We start from the raw sequence: 19,776 nt of genomic DNA on the forward strand, positions 1-19,776 counted from the left end.
TGAGATGTTTCGATAATATGTGTATATATATACCGTTTTTGCATCCAGTTTGATGCTACATTTCCACAGGTTGTGAGTAGAGGCACAACCTGTCAAAGCGACAAAACAAAATACCTTCAACGGGTCAGGTATTACTTTAAATAAAAATGGCATCATCGAATATCAGCGCATTGCTGGACAGGCAATTAATAACAGGCGAAGAGATCCAAAACGTAATAAGGAATTACAAAAGGACTCGCCTGAGCGAAAACTACAGCATGACTACTTCCAAAACGCATTGAGAAGTTAGTTAAGCTGTGGGAAACATTTTCTAAAGAGGATTTAAATATAAAAGTAAAACAGAAGGTGCTAAAATTGAGCACAATTACTTTAAAAATGACTACTTCAATCAAATAAGAGATTTGGTTGTATCCTACAAAGGAGAATTTAATAAACAATTATCCACAATACAAATGGATACTGGATCGGTTACTTCCAGTGAAGACGAATCAGAACTGGAGCCAATAATTCGTGAACAAAGGGTTTTGCTGGATAGCTTGGAACGCATCATGAACAAAATGAAGAATGAAACACGTCAAGGACTTATGCCAATCATAAATCAGTATTGGAATAAAATAACAACTATCCACATAGAAATTTATAAAAAATTTGAGGATCCTGCAAAACTTAGATATAGCGACCGGAGATATTTAGCAGCTGAAGACGCCGTCATAGGAGTCCAAACTATGACATGTGAAGAAAGTATCTCTCGTCCTGCTAACATACCCCAAATGCATGCCTCATTGCCGTTGCCGAAGGTTGAAATTCCCAAATTTGATGGGGATTATTTAAAATGGCAACAATTTCATGACATCTTCAAGAAAATGATTCATGAAGCATCATTACCCATCATTCAAAAGATGTGGTACTTAAAACTAGCATCACTGGAGATGCTGAGCGTTTAATACGCCATCTATCCTAACCGAAGGAAATTATGAAACAGCATGGAATATGCTACAAGAGCGTTTTAGCAACAAAAGAGTGCTAAGTAACGCATTAATACAAAAAATATTAGACCAACCATCAATAACAAATGATGGCAAGTCTATAAAGCAATGCATGATAATATCAAAGAAACATTATCTGCACTAAATAACATTGGAATTCAAATTGAAAATTGGGATCCAATACTGTTATGTAGTTTGACAAGGAAATTGGATCGTCAAACTTATATGTTATATGAACAATCAGTTGTAGACTCAAAGAAGCTGCAGAAACTGGATCAGTTTTTGACCTTCTTGGAACATCGGTTCCTTACATTGGAGGCTACCGGCAGTGATAAGATAAATCACACCAAAAGGCACATGCGCTCAGATTGGTACAGAATATACATGTTATTTCTGTAACAAAACCAATCACATTATATACAAGTGCAATGAATTTTTGAAGAAAACAACAGCTGAACGACTAAATTGGATTCAAAGGAACAAGTTATGCGTAAAATGTTTCAAACGCGATCATTCAGCAAAGGAATGCCAAAACAGCAGCATCAGCAAGTGGAGTACAAAGCAATTATGTACTTTTAGCCACTGCTCGAGTAATTTTGAAGGCAATAATGGACAAATGGCCGAATTCAGAGCCTTACTTGACTCAGGTTCTCAAGTCAATGTAATCTCTGAAAGAGCATTAAATATATTAGCTCTTAACGTTAAAAATCAGAGCTACAAATAAATGGAATTGGTGGACGAACACAAACATCGAAAGCACGTGTTTATGTTATGCTCAAATCACAGCATAACAATTTCAACTCTCGATTGGAGGCTATTGTATTGCCTCACATTGTTGCAGATCAACCAGGACAGTCAATTGATAATGCTCGTTGGAAACTTCCAAAGCATATTGAATTAGCAGATCCTAACTTTGACAAAGCAGGAAAGATTGATCTACTCTTAGGAGCAGAACACTACTACGACATAATGCAGGACAAGCATTTATCGTTGGGTAAAGGACTGCCAAGATTACAGAAAACCAAACTAGGATGGATTGTGGCTGGAAAATTAAAACATAATTCATCAGGATCAACTACTTGTGCAGCTCTAACGGAAGAAGATAACGTAGACCAACAAATTACGAAATTTTGGGAAATGGATTCATTCTCAACCGATACACCATGTCTATCACCACTGGAGAAACAATGTGAAATGCATTTTCTCCAGAACATTCAGACTGCAATTGATAAGAAACCGATTGTTAGTCTCCCATTTATGGATAATGCTTCAGCCCTGGGGAGAGTCGTGATCTTGCGACACGACGATTCCTTTCATTGGAAAAACGGCTATTGCGAGATCCACAAACTAAGGCAAGTTATGTGGATTTCATGAAAGAATATGAAGCTCTTGGGCATATGAAGGAGATGCACACAAATGAAATAACAAAAGCACGGTACTTCATACCACATCACTGTGTGCTCAAACCTGAAAGTGCAACAACCAAATTAAGAGTGGTTTTCGGTGCATCTGCAGTTACGTCATCAGGAAAATCGCTCAACGACTTACTGCACAAAGGACCTACGGTGCAAAACTCTATATTTTCAATTTTGCTGCGATTTAGGACTCACAAATATGTTTTCACGGCGGACATAGAGAAAATGTACCGTCAAATCTGGATAAATCCCAGGACCAATATTTTCAAACAATTGTTTGGCGCAATGATCCATCTGAGGATTTGCGATACTACCGATTAAAAACGGTTACCTATGGAACAAAAGCTGCACAATATTTAGCCACAAAGTGCTTGCAGCACATAGCACAAAAGGGCAGAAAGGAATACCCTAATGGTGCTGCCGCATTTGGAAAACGACTTCTATGTAGACGATTGCTTAACCGGAGCCGAAACTATACCAGAAGCTCTACAGAGGCAACAACAGCTGAACAAACTTCTGCAAATTTCTGGATTCAAGTTAAGAAAATGGTGTACCAACAATTTCCAAGTTCTACAAGGAGTTCCGAGGGAAGACATCACTTTAAATGTACAACTGGAGGAGACTTCATATGAGGACTACACGATTAAGACCCTCGGAATCACCTGGACACCAACGACAGATCACCTTTGTGGGAAAACGGAGATAGCAACAAAGGCCAACATATCAAGACAAGATGTTGTGTCTGAAATCTTTAGGATATTTGATCCTCTTGGTTTATTTTTACCAGTTGTAATGAAAGCAAAATTTTCATGCAACACCTCACAAAGACGATCTGCCGGCTCATCTTCAGGAGGAATGGAAACGCTACAGGGAGGAGCTAAAGGTTCTGAACACCATAAAAGTACCACGTCACGTATACTCAGGAAAAATACCTGTGACGGCAGAAATCCACACATTTGTTGATGACTCGGAGAAAGCATATGGAACTGCTGTATACATCCGAGCAACATATAAGGACAAGCGAAGAATGATCCAGTTATTATGTGCAAAATCTCACTTAGCACCAATAAATACAATAACGCTACCGCGTCTGGAGCTTAAGGCTGCTGTATTAGGAGCACAGTTGACTTCCAAAATAAATGAAGACTTGGCCATGAAAAATGCATCCACATATTACTGGTCTGATTCACGGATTGTACTGTCATGGATTAATTGCTCATCATCCATTCGAGACAAATTCGTTGCCACTAGAGTTGCAACAATACATGAGCTATCCATACCAAAACAGTGGAGACATGTTGCATCAGAACACAATGCAGCAGATGTCCTCTCCAGAGGAATGACGGCTTCAAAATTCGCGGAACATACGATGTGGTTCTACGGCCCTATGTTCCTACATGGTTCATCATCCACATGGCCGTCTCCTTTTATTGCTACCAACGAGGAATTAATAATTATGAATCCGCCAAAGGTTAGTCAATCATCCGTGATGACTATCACAAAAGAGGAGGACATAATATACACAATACAACATAATAATTCATTTAACAAGCTACTCAGAGTAATAGCTTACATGATGCACTTCCGACGTAAGAAGAAATACATAAGCCACACCATTGAGTTTGAAGAAATAATGGAAGCCCGAAAAATTGTTTTCCGCAACATTCAAAATATCGACTTCAAAGATGACATCAAACATCTCAAGAGGCAAAGGGAGACACTAAAAGGCAGTCCAATCAACTCACTATCACCATTCTTAGATCAGAATGGAATTTTGCGTGTAGGAGGTCGACTGGAGGCGGCAAATATATCATTCGACTCCAAACATCCGATACTTCTGCCATACAACGACACTGTTGTGAAGATGATTCTTGTGCAAATACACAAGGTCAACATGCATTGCGGACCTCAGGCTCTATTAACTACATCAAGGCAGCAATTCTGGATCCTTAAAGGAAAAACTATGGCTAGGAGCACGGTAAAAGCCTGTGTCAAGTGCACTAAAGCTAAGCCAAAATTAATGGAGCAGATCATGGGAAATCTGCCACCACTCAGGGTAACGCAAGCTCGACCATTTTTCAACTCTGGCGTCGATTATTGTGGACCATTTAAAATCCACTACAAAGTGAGAGGCAAGAAGCCTAGCACAGCTTACATTGCCATATTCTGCTGTTTCGCGACTAAAGCTGTACATCTGGAGCTGGTTAGCGATCTCACAACAGAGGCATTCTTAGCAGCACTTCGTCGTTTCATTGCTCGACGAGGGAAATGCCAAACTCTTCACTGCGACAATGCAACAAATTTTGTGGGAGCAAAACAAGTTGCAGGAGTTACAGGAGGCTATATTCTCCGATAATGCGAAAACCCAAATTCTCCAGGAGTGCAACAACAAGGGAGTTCAATTTAAATCCATCCCACCTCGTGCACCACACTTCGGAGGATTATGGGAAGCTGCAGTAAAGTCGGCAAAAGTTGGCAGGCCGTTTCAAAACTGAAACATGCATTCTGGAAACAATGGTCGCAGGAGTATCTACAACAGTTGCAGCAACGTCAAAAATGGAGAAGATCCTCAGCAAACATAAAGGAAGGCACTTTAGTAATAATAAAGGAAGATAATGTTCCTGTATTACAATGGCCCATGGGAAGAATTGTTCGAGCCTTCTACGGAAAGACAACTTTGCACGAGTGGTTGAAGTTAAAACGACCAAAGGGAACTTTAAACGTGAGATTCAACATGTTGCTCCATTCTTTAATGAAGAAGAACCCACTGACAAACATCCAATTGAAGAAGATGAAGTGGAAGAAGAAAACAAAGCAGTTGAAGACCGCCAGCTGAGGAAAAGGAAACAACCAAATCACGCTTCGATAACCAGTGATATGATTGTCATGCTATTATTACTACCATTAGCCTGGGCCCAATCGATTCAAATAACTCAGTTTGGATCAAAACCAGGAATATTTTTCGAGAAAATTGGTACAACTCAATTAGCAGTGGCTGACTGGACAATAGTGGCTTACTTCGATCTCAAGCCATATTGGAGTGACATGGCTACATTTTCAAAAGGAACAACAAAAATTGGTGAAATGTGCGCTACACTTAATGACGCCCACTCATGTGAAGGAATGTACCAATACTTCCGACACATCATCACACACTCATCATGGAAAATATGCTATTGGCCAAATCACGGAAAGTTCGAGCACCATTGGACACCGTGGGAAACATTGCAAGCAGTCTATTTGATGTATTAGATTCTCAATATGCACAAGACATGTCGAAAACAATATCGAAGGTCAAGGACAATGAAGATCATCTTTTGGAGTTATTACAAAACCAAACATCCTTAGTTGATTCAACAATAAACGTAGTGAAACGAGATGAAATTGCATACGAAAAACGACTCAACCTAATTGAAAGTCAAATGAATGCAATAATACAAGATAAATATCACTGGTACATCACGCTGACATCACAACTTACGTTGCTCGCTGCTAATCTACAACGAATGCAGAATGAAATCATCAAAGTGTTAACAGACGAGCGCCACAACACTATTAGTCCACTTCTATTATCACCACGACAACTAAAGGAGCAATGTGATCAAATACGGGATCATTTGAAGCCTGATCAAATGCTACCTGTTAGCCAAGAAAACATACTCATGGCATACAAACTGATGCAAGCTGAAGGCACCATAGTAGATAATCATGTGATTATAAAAATAACAGAACCATTGATGTCGGTACAGGTATTGGACATATACAAATTAATACCGATCCCAGCTGCAAATATATATAGATTTCATCTGTTCAAAATTAAAACACCATTCATTGCATTTAACAACTATCGAGATAAGTTTGTTGATATGACGACGGAAGACATAGCAAATTGTCGTCCAAGATCGATAAATGATTTCATTTGTCACAGCAAGCAATCAATGTTCTCTACAGAAATGAGCTGCGAAATGCAACTATTCCATAATAAAACAGATACTTCATGTCATCTGAAATCACAAATAAAACGTTCATTTGGCAAGAGATGCATAAAAGAATCAATGGATATTTGCGACAAGGACGCCAAAAAACTCTCAGCTGTTTGCACCGATGGAACATCAGATATCTGGTTACGCAACACGAGGCTACTGACAGCAAAAGCAGGATGCACCATACGCAACTCCCTAATAACAGTAATCAGTCAAACTGGTATAGAAACATCGACGTTCACCTCATACGCCCGTTTTGGAGAAATCGATGGTAACAATACAACGATTAAAAGACAAAATATTACCTCCAGGAAATCAAATAAATTTGGCTATACCGAACTACTGGATCTTCAACGGGATCTTGTACCAAACCGAAGACTCAGACTACCACATAGACTTGAGACGATCGAGCATCACCACATCGCAATGTACATCGGCCTAACATTCATCATAATAATATTGACCATTCACTGGGTAAGAAAATGTTACAAGAGAGACAACAGACCACAGCAAGTCCAGATACCAGCGGTGGCAATGAGGAAAACTGATACGACTTCGAGTCCGCCGTTCACCATTAACATCGATGATTGTTGAAACTGCGTTCAACGGCCGGGAGGATGTACGATTTCGAAACAAGCAGAAAATAGTAGGCACCGCTGCGCATTTACGACTTCACACCATCTATCAGCACGCATGATTTGACCTGCATGCGTCATAAACTTAAGCGATATAAGATAAGGTTATCCTACTTTACAACTGTTCAGACTAATAAACTATGAGACAACTATTGATTATCAGGCTACCCATTGTAAACTATAACAGATAAGAATTGGACCTAAACAAACATTAGTTCTTAAGATATTGTATATATAAACCCTGCATATTTCACAATAAAGTTAGTACTCAACGAAAACTCGTGGTATTCACTTCTCCGAGCTCAATTTGTTTCAAGTACAGATTGCGGCAACGAAATTGTTACTGGTATCAAGAACCGGTGGCAGACAAAACAAACTTTTCAGCTACATTATCAACAGATCCCATTCCAAATTTTTCTTCGTCTTCATCATGTTTGTTACAAAGTATGCTGCTGCTCTCTCTCAATACTACTGTCTAACGCTTTTACACGATTCCAAGCCTTTTCAATTAAAACTGAGTCAGCTTTATGACGTTCACTCAACTCTTTATTGTTTGAATATGTAATATCATGCTCTCTACACGCTTCATCCAAACCATTAATTCCACGATCGCCACGTGCTAATCGTTTCTCTAACTTTGTTCCAGGTCCACAGTAATTGTATCCAGGTATATGAGCCTCAAAAGGTAGAGAGTCTATAATATTGTTTACAAGACCACTACACTGAGAGAGTCCCAATGGTCTCAAATTTGAAAATCTTTATGTATTTTCAAAGAGTTTATACCAACCCAAATATGAATATTTGGAAAAACTTATCAAACCAATTCAAGGAATGGGGTATTTTACGTTCTCCGGAAACGATGCAGTGTTATCACCGCACGAAGCTAAAAATAATTCCATTATGATATTCGACGATGTGGCATGTGAAAAGCAGGATAATATCCGAAACTATTTTTGTATGGGAAGACATAAGAATAATGATTCATTCTATTTATGTCAAACATACACACATATACCGAAACATTTAATACGTGACAATGCTAATTTTATTAAACAAGATGATTTGAACATGCGTCATATATATCGAGATCACGTAAACAGTGACATGGACTATGAATCATTTATGGAAATTTCACGAAAATGCTGGGAGGAGAAATTTGATTTCTACTAATCTCTAAAGATGATATGAAAAATGGGCGATACAGAAAAGGTTTTGATCAATTCATTATACTTTAAAAAATGGATATAAAACTAATGATATGATGATTAAACAACAGTCCAAACTCAGACTTCAAAATGTTTACGTCACTAACATTTGCATTAAATGGAAACACATCAGTTATAACCGAAATTTTTCCCACAAATTGAATTAAATAGGAATTATGAGTGTGCTCTCATTGACTTTCACACATACAATTCTATACCAAACGTAGATAGAGGGAACAATCTATTTCATATTGGAAATAAATGTATAGAAATACCTGTTGGATCGTATGAACTCGAAGAGTGTAACAACTGTCCCACCGTTGTTGGGCCAAATTCAATTTCTTGTAATATCAGCCCCTTGTTGGGTGCCAGAATTACTTGCAGCATGCCGCGCCGCCACACTGCTTTTTTTCCTACTTGCGTGTGCGGCTCCTTGATCATCATCACCAGCCGAGCGGGACCCCTTTGAACCCTTAGCTCTTCCGGGATGTGGGGGTTGTTGCTGTCACTGATGATCGCTATGCTTGCGGTGAATTATTATAGAGTCCCTCATCAAATATGCATGGAACGATCCTCATGCGAATACAATAAAAGGCATACATGCCTAAAACAAAACCAAAGGAAACTATGGCCAATTAAACAAACTAATTTGAAACTGAAAAGAAAACTCACAAGAAAAGTAGTGTACCTAAATGAAGAGGACGAAGGTGTTGATGTCCCTCTCCTTGTTCGCTACCCACCCAGCCATAGTCTTCTAATGTATTTTTAAGTGAAGACCCCAAACGCAGCTTTTATTTACCCCTTCTTATGCTCCCATGTCATCAGAAAAAACTTAGTATTTCATCATCATTATAAAATTTAATTATTCAAGCAGAAATAAACGGAAATGTAGTATATTCATAATAATGAATAGTTATTTTAACAAAATGTATCCATTTGCCAAATAAACTAGGTTATAACTTAATATTATGCGAGAATGTGTACAAGTATATCGTATAAGTATGAGTGGCCGTAAATATGGATAAGAAAATCATTCAAAATTTTAATTTTTAATGTGTTTGGGCTACTGCATGCGAAATAGTATCTAAAATTTTATACATTTTATACTATTTTATTTTAGTTGTAATTAATTGTTCATTTCATTTTCATATTTCATGTTTCATGTTTTAGGTTTTTGCTCTCAGCAACGAGGTTTTAGAACAATTGAATTTGGTAGAGCAAATACGTATGAGAGCAGTAGGTTTTAGAACAACTTCATTCGGTAGCGCAAGTAAGTCTGTATGAGAGCAAGTAGGTTTTAGAACAACTTCATTTGGTAGCGCAAGTAAGTATGTATGAGAGCAAGTAGGTTTTAGAACAACTTCATTTGGTAGCGCAAGTAAGTCTGTATGAGAGCAAGTAGGTTTTAGAACAACTTCATTCGTACAGTTTTGTATTATTTTATTTCACTGAGCAGTTTAATATTATTGTGTGGTTTTATTTTTTAATGTTCACTGACTGTTATATATTTTGTATTTGTTTTGTTGTCATTTAAATACGATTGCAAAATACACCTGACAAAACATTTATTCTTATTTCTTTTCTCCGCGCCTGAAAAAAGAAATCGCAGTAGCGATACATGGCAATAAAATACGAATATTAATGAAAAGGCAATCAGTTAACTCATTTCTGCTTTTTCTTTATTTTCGTCTTTATTATTCTGGACTAGGCAGATGAATTAACTGATGCACTTGTCATTTGCAAATCAAGGCAAATACATAACAAGAGATAGAATAATAAATGAAAAGAAAAGTGCGCAAGCCGTCGGCAATCACAGCGCGGCTACACTGGCCAACACAAAGGTGTTAACGATGTGGTAGCTAACGCCTTGCGACTTTCCCTTCTCACTCACCCAATTTTCCTCGATGAAGGCCTTCTCGACGATGTTGGTGTTGTTGGTTTTGTTTAAATTTTTTATTTTAAATTATTTTACCAATTCAGGATTTGCACTTGATTGTTTTATGACACTTTGTTTTGTACGTTATTAGGCACAGAAAAAAACAAAAAATGTTCTGTCGAGTGTAGTCTTTTTATTTTTTTTTTCACTTAACTTTTTTTTTTTTACACACACACACAATATATATTTCACTGCTTCAGTTTTTTTTCTGGTCTTTTGCTCACGTTGTTCACCAACTTTTTATGCTTTTAATTACTCTTTTTCTCCTATGCTCATATGATTTTGGGCTTTCAGTATCTTAATGATTTTAACTGAGATTCAGCCGCAATGTTGTTCGATTTTTGTAAGCGATTTGCACTCGCTATGCACACACTTGCACTTCTATTTCTGTTACATTTATTATTTTATTAATTATTTAATTTATTATTTATTTGTTGTCTGCTCCCTGCTGCTGCTGTCGGTCGTCGCCTTAGCCAGTTGGCTGGTAGCAAAGATTATTTTTTCCTCTGTATATATAAGTGGACACCTGATTTAAACAATTTTTTATGAAATTTTTGCAACTAATTATTTTTTTCCTATTTTTATAATATTTACCTTGCCTGGACGGCACTTTGAAGTATTCTGCTAATGCCAGCGTTTTGCGGCAAAAGCGGCGGGGATGGACAAAATTATCCAAGATTAAATAATTTTTTTTCTCGGCCACGAGGCCTTAATACTTTGATCTAGGGCGTCTGCTTCCTTAGAGATCTTGATTGAAAAAGATCTAACCTTGATAGTGCAGATCTTAACCAGCCCAAGTGAGAGCGAAATTCACCAAATGGTGAATTTACATCTGTCACTTACAACGCTGTAACTCTCCACTGTCACCCACATATCTACGTACGCCTATGCGCGCCTAACTATTTAAATTCAAATCCTAACGTATTATTTATTTTTGGGGTTATTTTAAGTTTTTAAATTTTATTGTTGCTTTTTTATGTATGTATGTACTGTATGGGTCCATTACAAAACCAGATAATCTAACGAGGCTACGAGGCACGATTAGATGGAATTAGCTGCGTAAATCCTTGGCGTGATATGTGCCGATTTCTTTGCCTTGCAATGTTTCCAAGATATAGTATGCAGTACCTACTTTCTTCTTTATTCTACACTTGGTAAACTGTGAACCTAACTTTTGTTGAAATTGTTCGAGAAATTGCTCAAATAAAAGTTTCTTTTAAACACCTCTTGGCCTTCTTTAAAAGCAACTGGCTTTGCTCGCAAATTGTATTGCGTAGCGTTACGCTCATAAGCAGCACGACTATTTTGCTTAATATCCTCTCGCAACAATTGTATCTGATCCCTTGGATTCAGCAGGGGTGACTCTTCTAATACAGATAATTTTTTCAGTAACTTGTAATCACCAGCATGGTTGATCATATTAAATCCGAATAAAGCTTTATACGGCGAACAGCCAATCGCTTGATGTAAAGAGGATCGTAGAGCTGAAGAAATATGGGTCAAGTTTGTATCCCACTCTGTCTGATCAGTTCGAAGATACGAACGAACAGCTGCTAGCAAAGAGCGATTAACCCTCTCGGCAGCATTGCTTTGAGGCGAATATAAAGCAGTGCAAGTATGAATTATTCCAAACTTTGTTAAAAATGATTTAAATTCATTCGATTTGAATTGAGATCCATTGTCACTTACAATGATCTCAGGAACACCAAACTCTGCAAAGATTCGTTTTCCAAGAAATTCGTTAACAGCTGCTGTTGTGAATTTTTTAACGGACATAGCCAATGATATCGGCTGAAATGATCAAGGACGATGAGCAGCCCAATATGACCCTTCTTGCTTCGTGGATAAGGACCAAGTATGTCAATATATAACTTTTGAAAAGGCCTACACGATATACTTTGCTGACCCATTGGAGGTCGTAACGTCATATTTGGCGCTTTCGTTTCTTTGCAAACATCACATTCACGTACATATTCCCGTACTTGTTTAGATAGCCCTGGCCAATACAAGTGTCTTCGCAATCGTTCAATAGTTTTCTGCATTCCACCGTGAGAAGATACTACGCAATCATGCGCTTGCCGAATAGCTGCAACTCGTAGTGACTCCGGCACCCATAACTTCCAAACATCCATATCTTGAACTGCGTTTCCCGATGGGTGTTCGGTGCGAATGTAGACATATTTATCTACAGCCTTCAAATCAGGGAATTTCTCAGTATTCGCGTCCACTAAGTTTTTGAGTTCTACGTACTCAGCCTCAAGAAATGCTGGAGAATCTAAATCAATTTCTGGACCTATCCATTCGACGCTATCAATCTCTGCTTCACTAATTCTTGACAATGCATCTGGAACAACGTGATCCTTGCCTTTTCGATGCGAAATGGTAAACTTAAACGCTTGTAAACGAAGAATCCATCTAGCCAATCTGCCAGATACATTCTGCTGTCGCATTAGCCATAAGAGACTCGAATGATCCGTCACTACTTCGAATGGTTGTAGTTCGAGATAGCATCTAAATTTTTCAACGGCTAAAATTACTGCAAGACACTCTCTTTCTGTAACGCTGTAATTTCTTTGAGCTTTCGACAATTTTTGACATAAATGCCAGTGGCCGTTCCTCTCCTGTATCTGACAGTTGCACTAATACAGCACCAATACCATGATCGCTGGCATCGCAGTGTAGGAAAAATTTTCGAGAAAAATCTGCATTTTGCAGCACTGGAGCGGTAGTTAACAATGTCTTTAACTTATCCATTGCTTCCTGGGCTTCTAACGACCATTTAAAGCATTTTTTTGTTTTCAACACTTCGGTAATGGGACACGAAATTTCAGCAAAATCTTTAATGAATCTTCGGTACCAACCACAAACTCCAAGGAAACCTCGAACTTGGGAGTAGGCCAGTTTAGTACACAAGATATTTTCTCTGGATCGGTTGCTACTCCCCCATTACTTATCACATATCCCAAGTAATTAACCTTTGTGACACAAAAGTGACTTTTAGAAACGTTCAACGTAAGGTTTGCCTTTCGAAATTGATCTGCTATGCGAATTAACACAGCAAGGTGAGATGAAAAATCTTCGGAAACGATAACGAGATCATCCAGATATCCGAAAACGCAATGGCGTAAATCGGGCGGGATTAAATCATCCATTAATCTCGACATTGTAGAAGGAGCATTGCAAAGACCAAAGGGCATGACGGTAAATTGGTATAAAGATCGACCTGGAACAGTGAAAGCAGTCAAAGGTTTCGCTTCTTCGGTAAGCTCTATCTGCCAATATGCATCTTTGAGATCTAGCTTAGAAATCAAATTAGCCTTTGGAAGTCGAGCGAAGATACCTTCAATGCTTTGCAACGGATAAGCATCCTTTCGGGTGGCCTCATTTAGCTTTCGAGCATCCAAGCATAATCGAACCTTGTTCGGCTTTACAACCATGCGCATTGAGAGCTCCAAGCACTTTGCGATGGTTCAATTACCCCAAGCTGAAGCATGCGATCAATTTCTACGAACATCAACTTTTCAACTGCAGGACTCACTGGATAGTGACGCTGCTTCACTGGCTTACTATCACCAATTTCAATGTTATGTTTAATCAACGCCGTTCGACCCAATCCCTGTCTTTCAAAATTTGGAAATAACTCCTTTACTGCCTCCAATTGCTGTCGTTCTTGCATGGATAATGGATATGTATCATCAGCTTGATCCTGTTCTATCTCTTCCGACAAAATTGAGCTAATTACTCCTGGTGCGAGTTCAAATTCTCGCCAGAAATCTATTCCTAGTATTAATTTCTGAGCTATCGATGGAATAATGTAAAGATCTATCTGTCTTTCCTTGTCTTTATATTTCATTTGTACTTTCAAAATTCCATACACCTGGTGCACTTTAGCATCAGCTGTTCGAACTTGCGATTTTATTGGCTTAAAATTGGGATGATTTGAAAAATCCAACGCAGCCAAAGAATCACCAAGACAACTGATGTTTGCTCCAGTATCAAGCAAGCCAAGTTCGGAAAACTCTAAGAAAGAAACACTTGCATAACTACGACGGTCAATATTATTCTGAAAAATGGTTGACACCATCATAGCTTTCTTGCTTTTAAGAACCTTAAAATATTTTCGTTGACGAATAGTGTTTCGACGACTCTTCTTCCCCTGTCAAGCAAAAATTCTCTCTCTAGCTATATAATAATCTCTTAATCTCTCATGATAAGGCTTAAAACTATTTTGTATTTCAGAACGAGTTAATGGATCTGCTTTTCGCTCTAAAATTCTAACCGTATTACTTTCTATATTCAACTTATCTCCTATTTCTGGGACATCCTTCCTGCATTGGATGCCCCCCTTTGCCGGTTTTCCTGCTTTTGCTTGCAGTTCTGGCAATTTGGTTTATATACTTGCGGAGCCCCGCATCCATAACAAAAACTTTTCTTTCAGCCAAACAATTCTCCCATATGTGGCCAGCAATATCGCAATTCCAGCATACTACTGGTGTTTTATGTTGTATGGCTGCTATCTCAACCTGTTTGTCACTCTCAGGATCTTCTTCGGGTTGCTCGTCATCCAGGGCTTTGACTTGTGGCTGACGTGCTCTACCTATATCCTGCAGAAAATGTTCACGTTTATGTACCAGACGACGAAGCTCGGAAATCGAAGAGATATCTTCAAACAGAAGTCTTTCTTTCATGTCAATCTGTAAGTTTCCCTGAATCATCTCTACCAGTTCGTCTTCTGCAAAACTAACAGATAATCTGTCCATCAGTTTGCAAACACTTTCATAAAACGCGTCGAAGGATTCACCTGGCTTTTGTTTACGTGATCGAATCTGTTCCCGTAATTCAGTTACTGATCTGCTCTCGCGATATTGATTTCTGAACGCTATGCAAAATTCTCGCCAGTTGAAAGTTTGGACACTCTTATGGTATCTCCAAAACCAACTATTTGCCTTTCCTATCAACAGCTGATGGATATTTCGACTTATTATTTCCAAGTCACCCTCAAAATGCTCGCGCGTTAGGATTTGTACTCTGTATAAGAATTCCTCAACAGATAATCCTTCTGCGGTACCATCAAATCGGACACCCCATTTCTGTAGAATGTCTGAGATTCTATGTGGCCCTAAATTCTGGATAAGATTAGTGGACCGGCTACTTCGTGGAGTAATCGGCGTTTCACGATGAGCTACGTGGCCATTTGGAGCACCTAGACTTCCCGAACCTGACATAGAGGACAAAACGCGAGTAACCGTTTCTCGGACAATGGACTCTACATCTATCTGAAAATTGGGTGGCGCTTGAGAATGAGTTGATCTTCGTTGTCTTGTTGGACGACCTCTTCTAGCGGGTGCATTCGGATTCCGATTTGCCTGTAATCTCACATTCGCTGGAGTACTACCAGGCGGAGGACAAATATCGTGAGATGGAGCGTCAATAGGGATCAGCGCTTCGGCTCCTTTTGGTGCCTGTGAATTCAAAGATTCCAACTGATGTGCTAACGATCGAGTAACCGGGCGATATCCAGTTGCAACCACTCGTTGCGTTGGATTTGCATCGTCACTTTTGGAGTTTGGAGAATGATTGCCAACAACTACTCTCCATTCTTTTGGTTGAACTGCTACTAAGCAGCTGGGACACTCTCTATGGACTTGAACTCGCGTTTCCAAACAACTTTTATGGAATACGTGGTGACAATTTGTAACAACACAAGGCTGTGTATTCAACATGATTTCCCGCAAATAATACAGATATTTGCAGCCGTACCATCATGTTGCTGATTCCGGTTGGACTCAAAACTATGTTCAAGTGGCATGTTTTTATTTTAAATAGTTATTTCTGATGACTTTCTTTTGGGAGACATAAGTAAGGGTAAATATATTGGCTTTCACTACTTATTCTTGTAACATATCTATCTTGTTAATGGGCTATTTCAACTACCAAAGGCTTCCTTTTCAAATGAACAACAACATCAAACTCGGCCAAAAGGACTTTTACGGACAATGAGACACACTTGCATCTAAAAACATTGTATTCCAGTAAAATACCTTTACAGCGAATCTTACGTAATTGTTCACAGAGAAAACCCTTGCTCATGAAAAAGGCTATATAATTCGTATTGCTACACAAACTGAATAAATAAATTCAACCATTCTCTTGGTCGATGTATTCAAATGCTCAAATACTCGAGTTCCAAAGAGTAAGCAAAATTTAAATTCACCTTGAATGCAATTATAAAGCACAAATTCAATCGAAGACAAAGAGCTAATTAATTAATTTCAATTGTACGTGACCAATAAAATTCGATAAGTTAATGAAGAATTGAAACAAAAACTGAAACAATTTTTTTCGAATTCTTCACAACCTATGAAATCTTATTATAGTTCTTTGGTCAAGCTATCATCTGTATCACAAAAAAAAATTTTATGAAACGGAAAGAGGAAAAAAGAATTTGCTACGGTCGAGTTCAATCAGCATGTGCTAATACAGAATCGAATTCCAGTAGATTTCCAAATCCTTCAAGCTTCGTACAACTGCTATTAATCTGGGACCAGTGCTAATACTAGCAAATTAATGCCATAATAGCACCTGCCCCACGTTGGGCGCCAAAATTCCTGTAACAACTGTCCCACCGTTGTTGGGCCAAATTCAATTTCTTGTAATATCAGCCCCTTGTTGGGTGCCAGAATTACTTGCAGCATGCCGCGCCGCCACGCTGCTTTTTCCTACTTGCGTGTGCGGCTCCTTGATCATCATCACCAGCCGAGCGGGACCCTTTGAACCCTTAGCTCTTCCGGGATGTGGGGGTTGTTGCTGTCACTGATGATCGCTATGCTTGCGGTGAATTATTATAGAGTCCCTCATCAAATATGCATGGAACGATCCTCATGCGAATACAATAAAAGGCATACATGCCTAAAACAAAACCAAGGAAACTATGGCCAATTAAACAAACTAATTTGAAACTGAAAAGAAAACTCACAAGAAAAGTAGTGTACCTAAATGAAGAGGACGAAGGTGTTGATGTCCCTCTCCTTGTTCGCTACCCACCCAGCCATAGTCTTCTAATGTATTTTTAAGTGAAGACCCCAAACGCAGCTTTTATTTACCCCTTCTTATGCTCCCATGTCATCAGAAAAGAAAACTTAGTATTTCATCATCATTATAAAATTTAATTATTCAAGCAGAAATAAACGGAAATGTAGTATATTCATAATAATGAATAGTTATTTTAACAAAATGTATCCATTTGCCAAATAAACTAGGTTATAACTTAATATTATGCGAGAATGTGTACAAGTATATCGTATAAGTATGAGTGGCCGTAAATATGGATAAGAAAATCATTCAAGAAATTTTAATTTTAATGTGTTTGGGCTACTGCATGCGAAATAGTATCTAAAATTTTATACATTTTATACTATTTTATTTTAGTTGTAATTAATTGTTCATTTCATTTTCATATTTCATGTTTCATGTTTTAGGTTTTTGTTCTCAGCAACGAGGTTTTAGAACAATTGAATTTGGTAGAGCAAATACGTATGAGAGCAGTAGGTTTTAGAACAACTTCATTCGGTAGCGCAAGTAAGTCTGTATGAGAGCAAGTAGGTTTTAGAACAACTTCATTCGGTAGCGCAAGTATGTATGAGAGCAAGTAGGTTTTAGAACAACTTCATTTGGTAGCGCAAGTAAGTCTGTATGAGAGCAAGTAGGTTTTAGAACAACTTCATTTGGTAGCGCAAGTAAGTCTGTATGAGAGCAAGTAGGTTTTAGAACAGCTTCATTCGTACAGTTTTGTATTATTTTATTTCACTGAGCAGTTTAATATTATTGTGTGGTTTTATTTTTTAATGTTCACTGACTGTTATATATTTTATATTTGTTTTGTTGTCATTTAAATACGATTGCAAAATACACTTGACAAAACATTTATTCTTATTTCTTTTCTCCGCGCCTGAAAAAGAAATCGCAATAGCGATACATGGCAATAAAATACGAATATTAATGAAAAGGCAATCAGTTAACTCATTTCTGCTTTTTCTTTATTTTCGTCTTTATTATTCTGGACTAGGCAGATGAATTAACTGATGCACTTGTCATTTGCAAATCAAGGCAAATACATAACAAGAGATAGAATAATAAATGAAAAGAAAAGTGCGCAAGCCGCTGGCAATCACAGCGCGGCTACACTGGCCAACACAAAGGTGTTAACGATGTGGTAGCTAACGCCTTGCGACTTTCCCTTCTCACTCACCCAATTTTCCTCGATGAAGGCCTTCTCGACGATGTTGGTGTTGTTGGTTTTGTTTAAATTTTTTTTATTTTAAATTATTTTACCAATTCAGGATTTGCACTTGATTGTTTTATGACACTTTGTTTTTGTACGTTATTAGGCACAGAAAAAAAAAAAAAAAAAAATGTTCTGTCGAGTGTAGTCTTTTTATTTTTTTTTCACTTAACTTTTTTTTACACACACACACAATATATATTTCACTGCTTCAGTTTTTTTTTCTGGTCTTTTGCTCACGTTGTTCACCAACTTTTTATGCTTTTAATTACTCTTTTCTCCTATGCTCATATGATTTTGGGCTTTCAGTATCTTAATGATTTTAACTGAGATTCAGCCGCAATGTTGTTCGATTTTTGTAAGCGATTTGCACTCGCTATGCACACACTTGCACTTCTATTTCTGTTACATTTATTATTTTATTAATTATTTAATTTATTATTTATTTGTTGTCTGCTCCCTGCTGCTGCTGTCGGTCGTCGCCTTAGCCAGTTGGCTGGTAGCAAAGATTATTTTTCCTCTGTATATATAAGTGGACACCTGATTTAAAACAATTTTTTATGAAATTTTTGCAACTAATTATTTTTTCCAATTTTTATAATATTTACCTTGCCTGGACGGCACTTTGAAGTATTCTGCTAATGCCAGCGTTTTGCGGCAAAAGCGGCGGGGATGGACAAAATTATCCAAGATTAAATAATTTTTTTTTCTCGGCCACGAGGCCTTAATACTTTGATCTAGGGCGTCTGCTTCCTTAGAGATCTTGATTGAAAAAGATCTAACCTTGATAGTGCAGATCTTAACCAGCCAAGTGAGAGCGAAATTCACCAAATGGTGAATTTACATCTGTCACTTACAACGCTGTAACTCTCCACTGTCACCCACATATCTACGTACGCCTATGCGCGCCTAACTATTTAAATTCAAATCCTAACGTATTATTTATTTTTGGGGTTATTTTAAGTTTTTAAATTTTATTGTTGCTTTTTTATGTATGTATGTACTGTATGGGTCCATTACAAGAGATTGCAACATATATATATTATTGATGTCCTAAAGGACACGAACGAAGTATTGGAAAGCTATTTGGATTTGGTGCACGTATTCTAAAACCGCATAATACTGAAATTTATGTCTCAGATAACCCTGTGAATATTTTAAAAGTAAATACAGTTAGATTGGAATGCAACATTATCAGTGGCTCATATGTGGGTAATAGACCAAATCATGTGCTTCATGAATTTGGGATCAATGTTCCTCCGGGATATAAAATGAGTATTACACCACGAAACTTGATTTATTTACCTATCAACACTAGAGAAATAAGCACGCTCG

At 37.9% G+C, this 19,776-nt stretch overlaps 1 protein-coding gene across 1 annotated transcript; it reads left to right on the forward strand.

The window, feature by feature from the left end:
- Window positions 1–2,812: 2,812 nt before the first annotated feature.
- On the forward strand, window positions 2,813–6,826 carry LOC132798060 (uncharacterized). Its single transcript, XM_060809777.1, has 3 exons — window positions 2,813–3,089; window positions 3,229–4,526; window positions 6,611–6,826. Exons 1-3 carry the CDS (start codon window positions 2,813–2,815, stop codon window positions 6,824–6,826), a joined length of 1,791 nt encoding a protein of 596 aa, XP_060665760.1.
- Window positions 6,827–19,776: the final 12,950 nt, after the last annotated feature.

This window comes from Drosophila nasuta, unplaced genomic scaffold (assembly GCF_023558535.2).
Source record: "Drosophila nasuta strain 15112-1781.00 unplaced genomic scaffold, ASM2355853v1 ctg79_pilon, whole genome shotgun sequence".
NCBI lineage: Eukaryota > Metazoa > Arthropoda > Insecta > Diptera > Drosophilidae > Drosophila > Drosophila nasuta.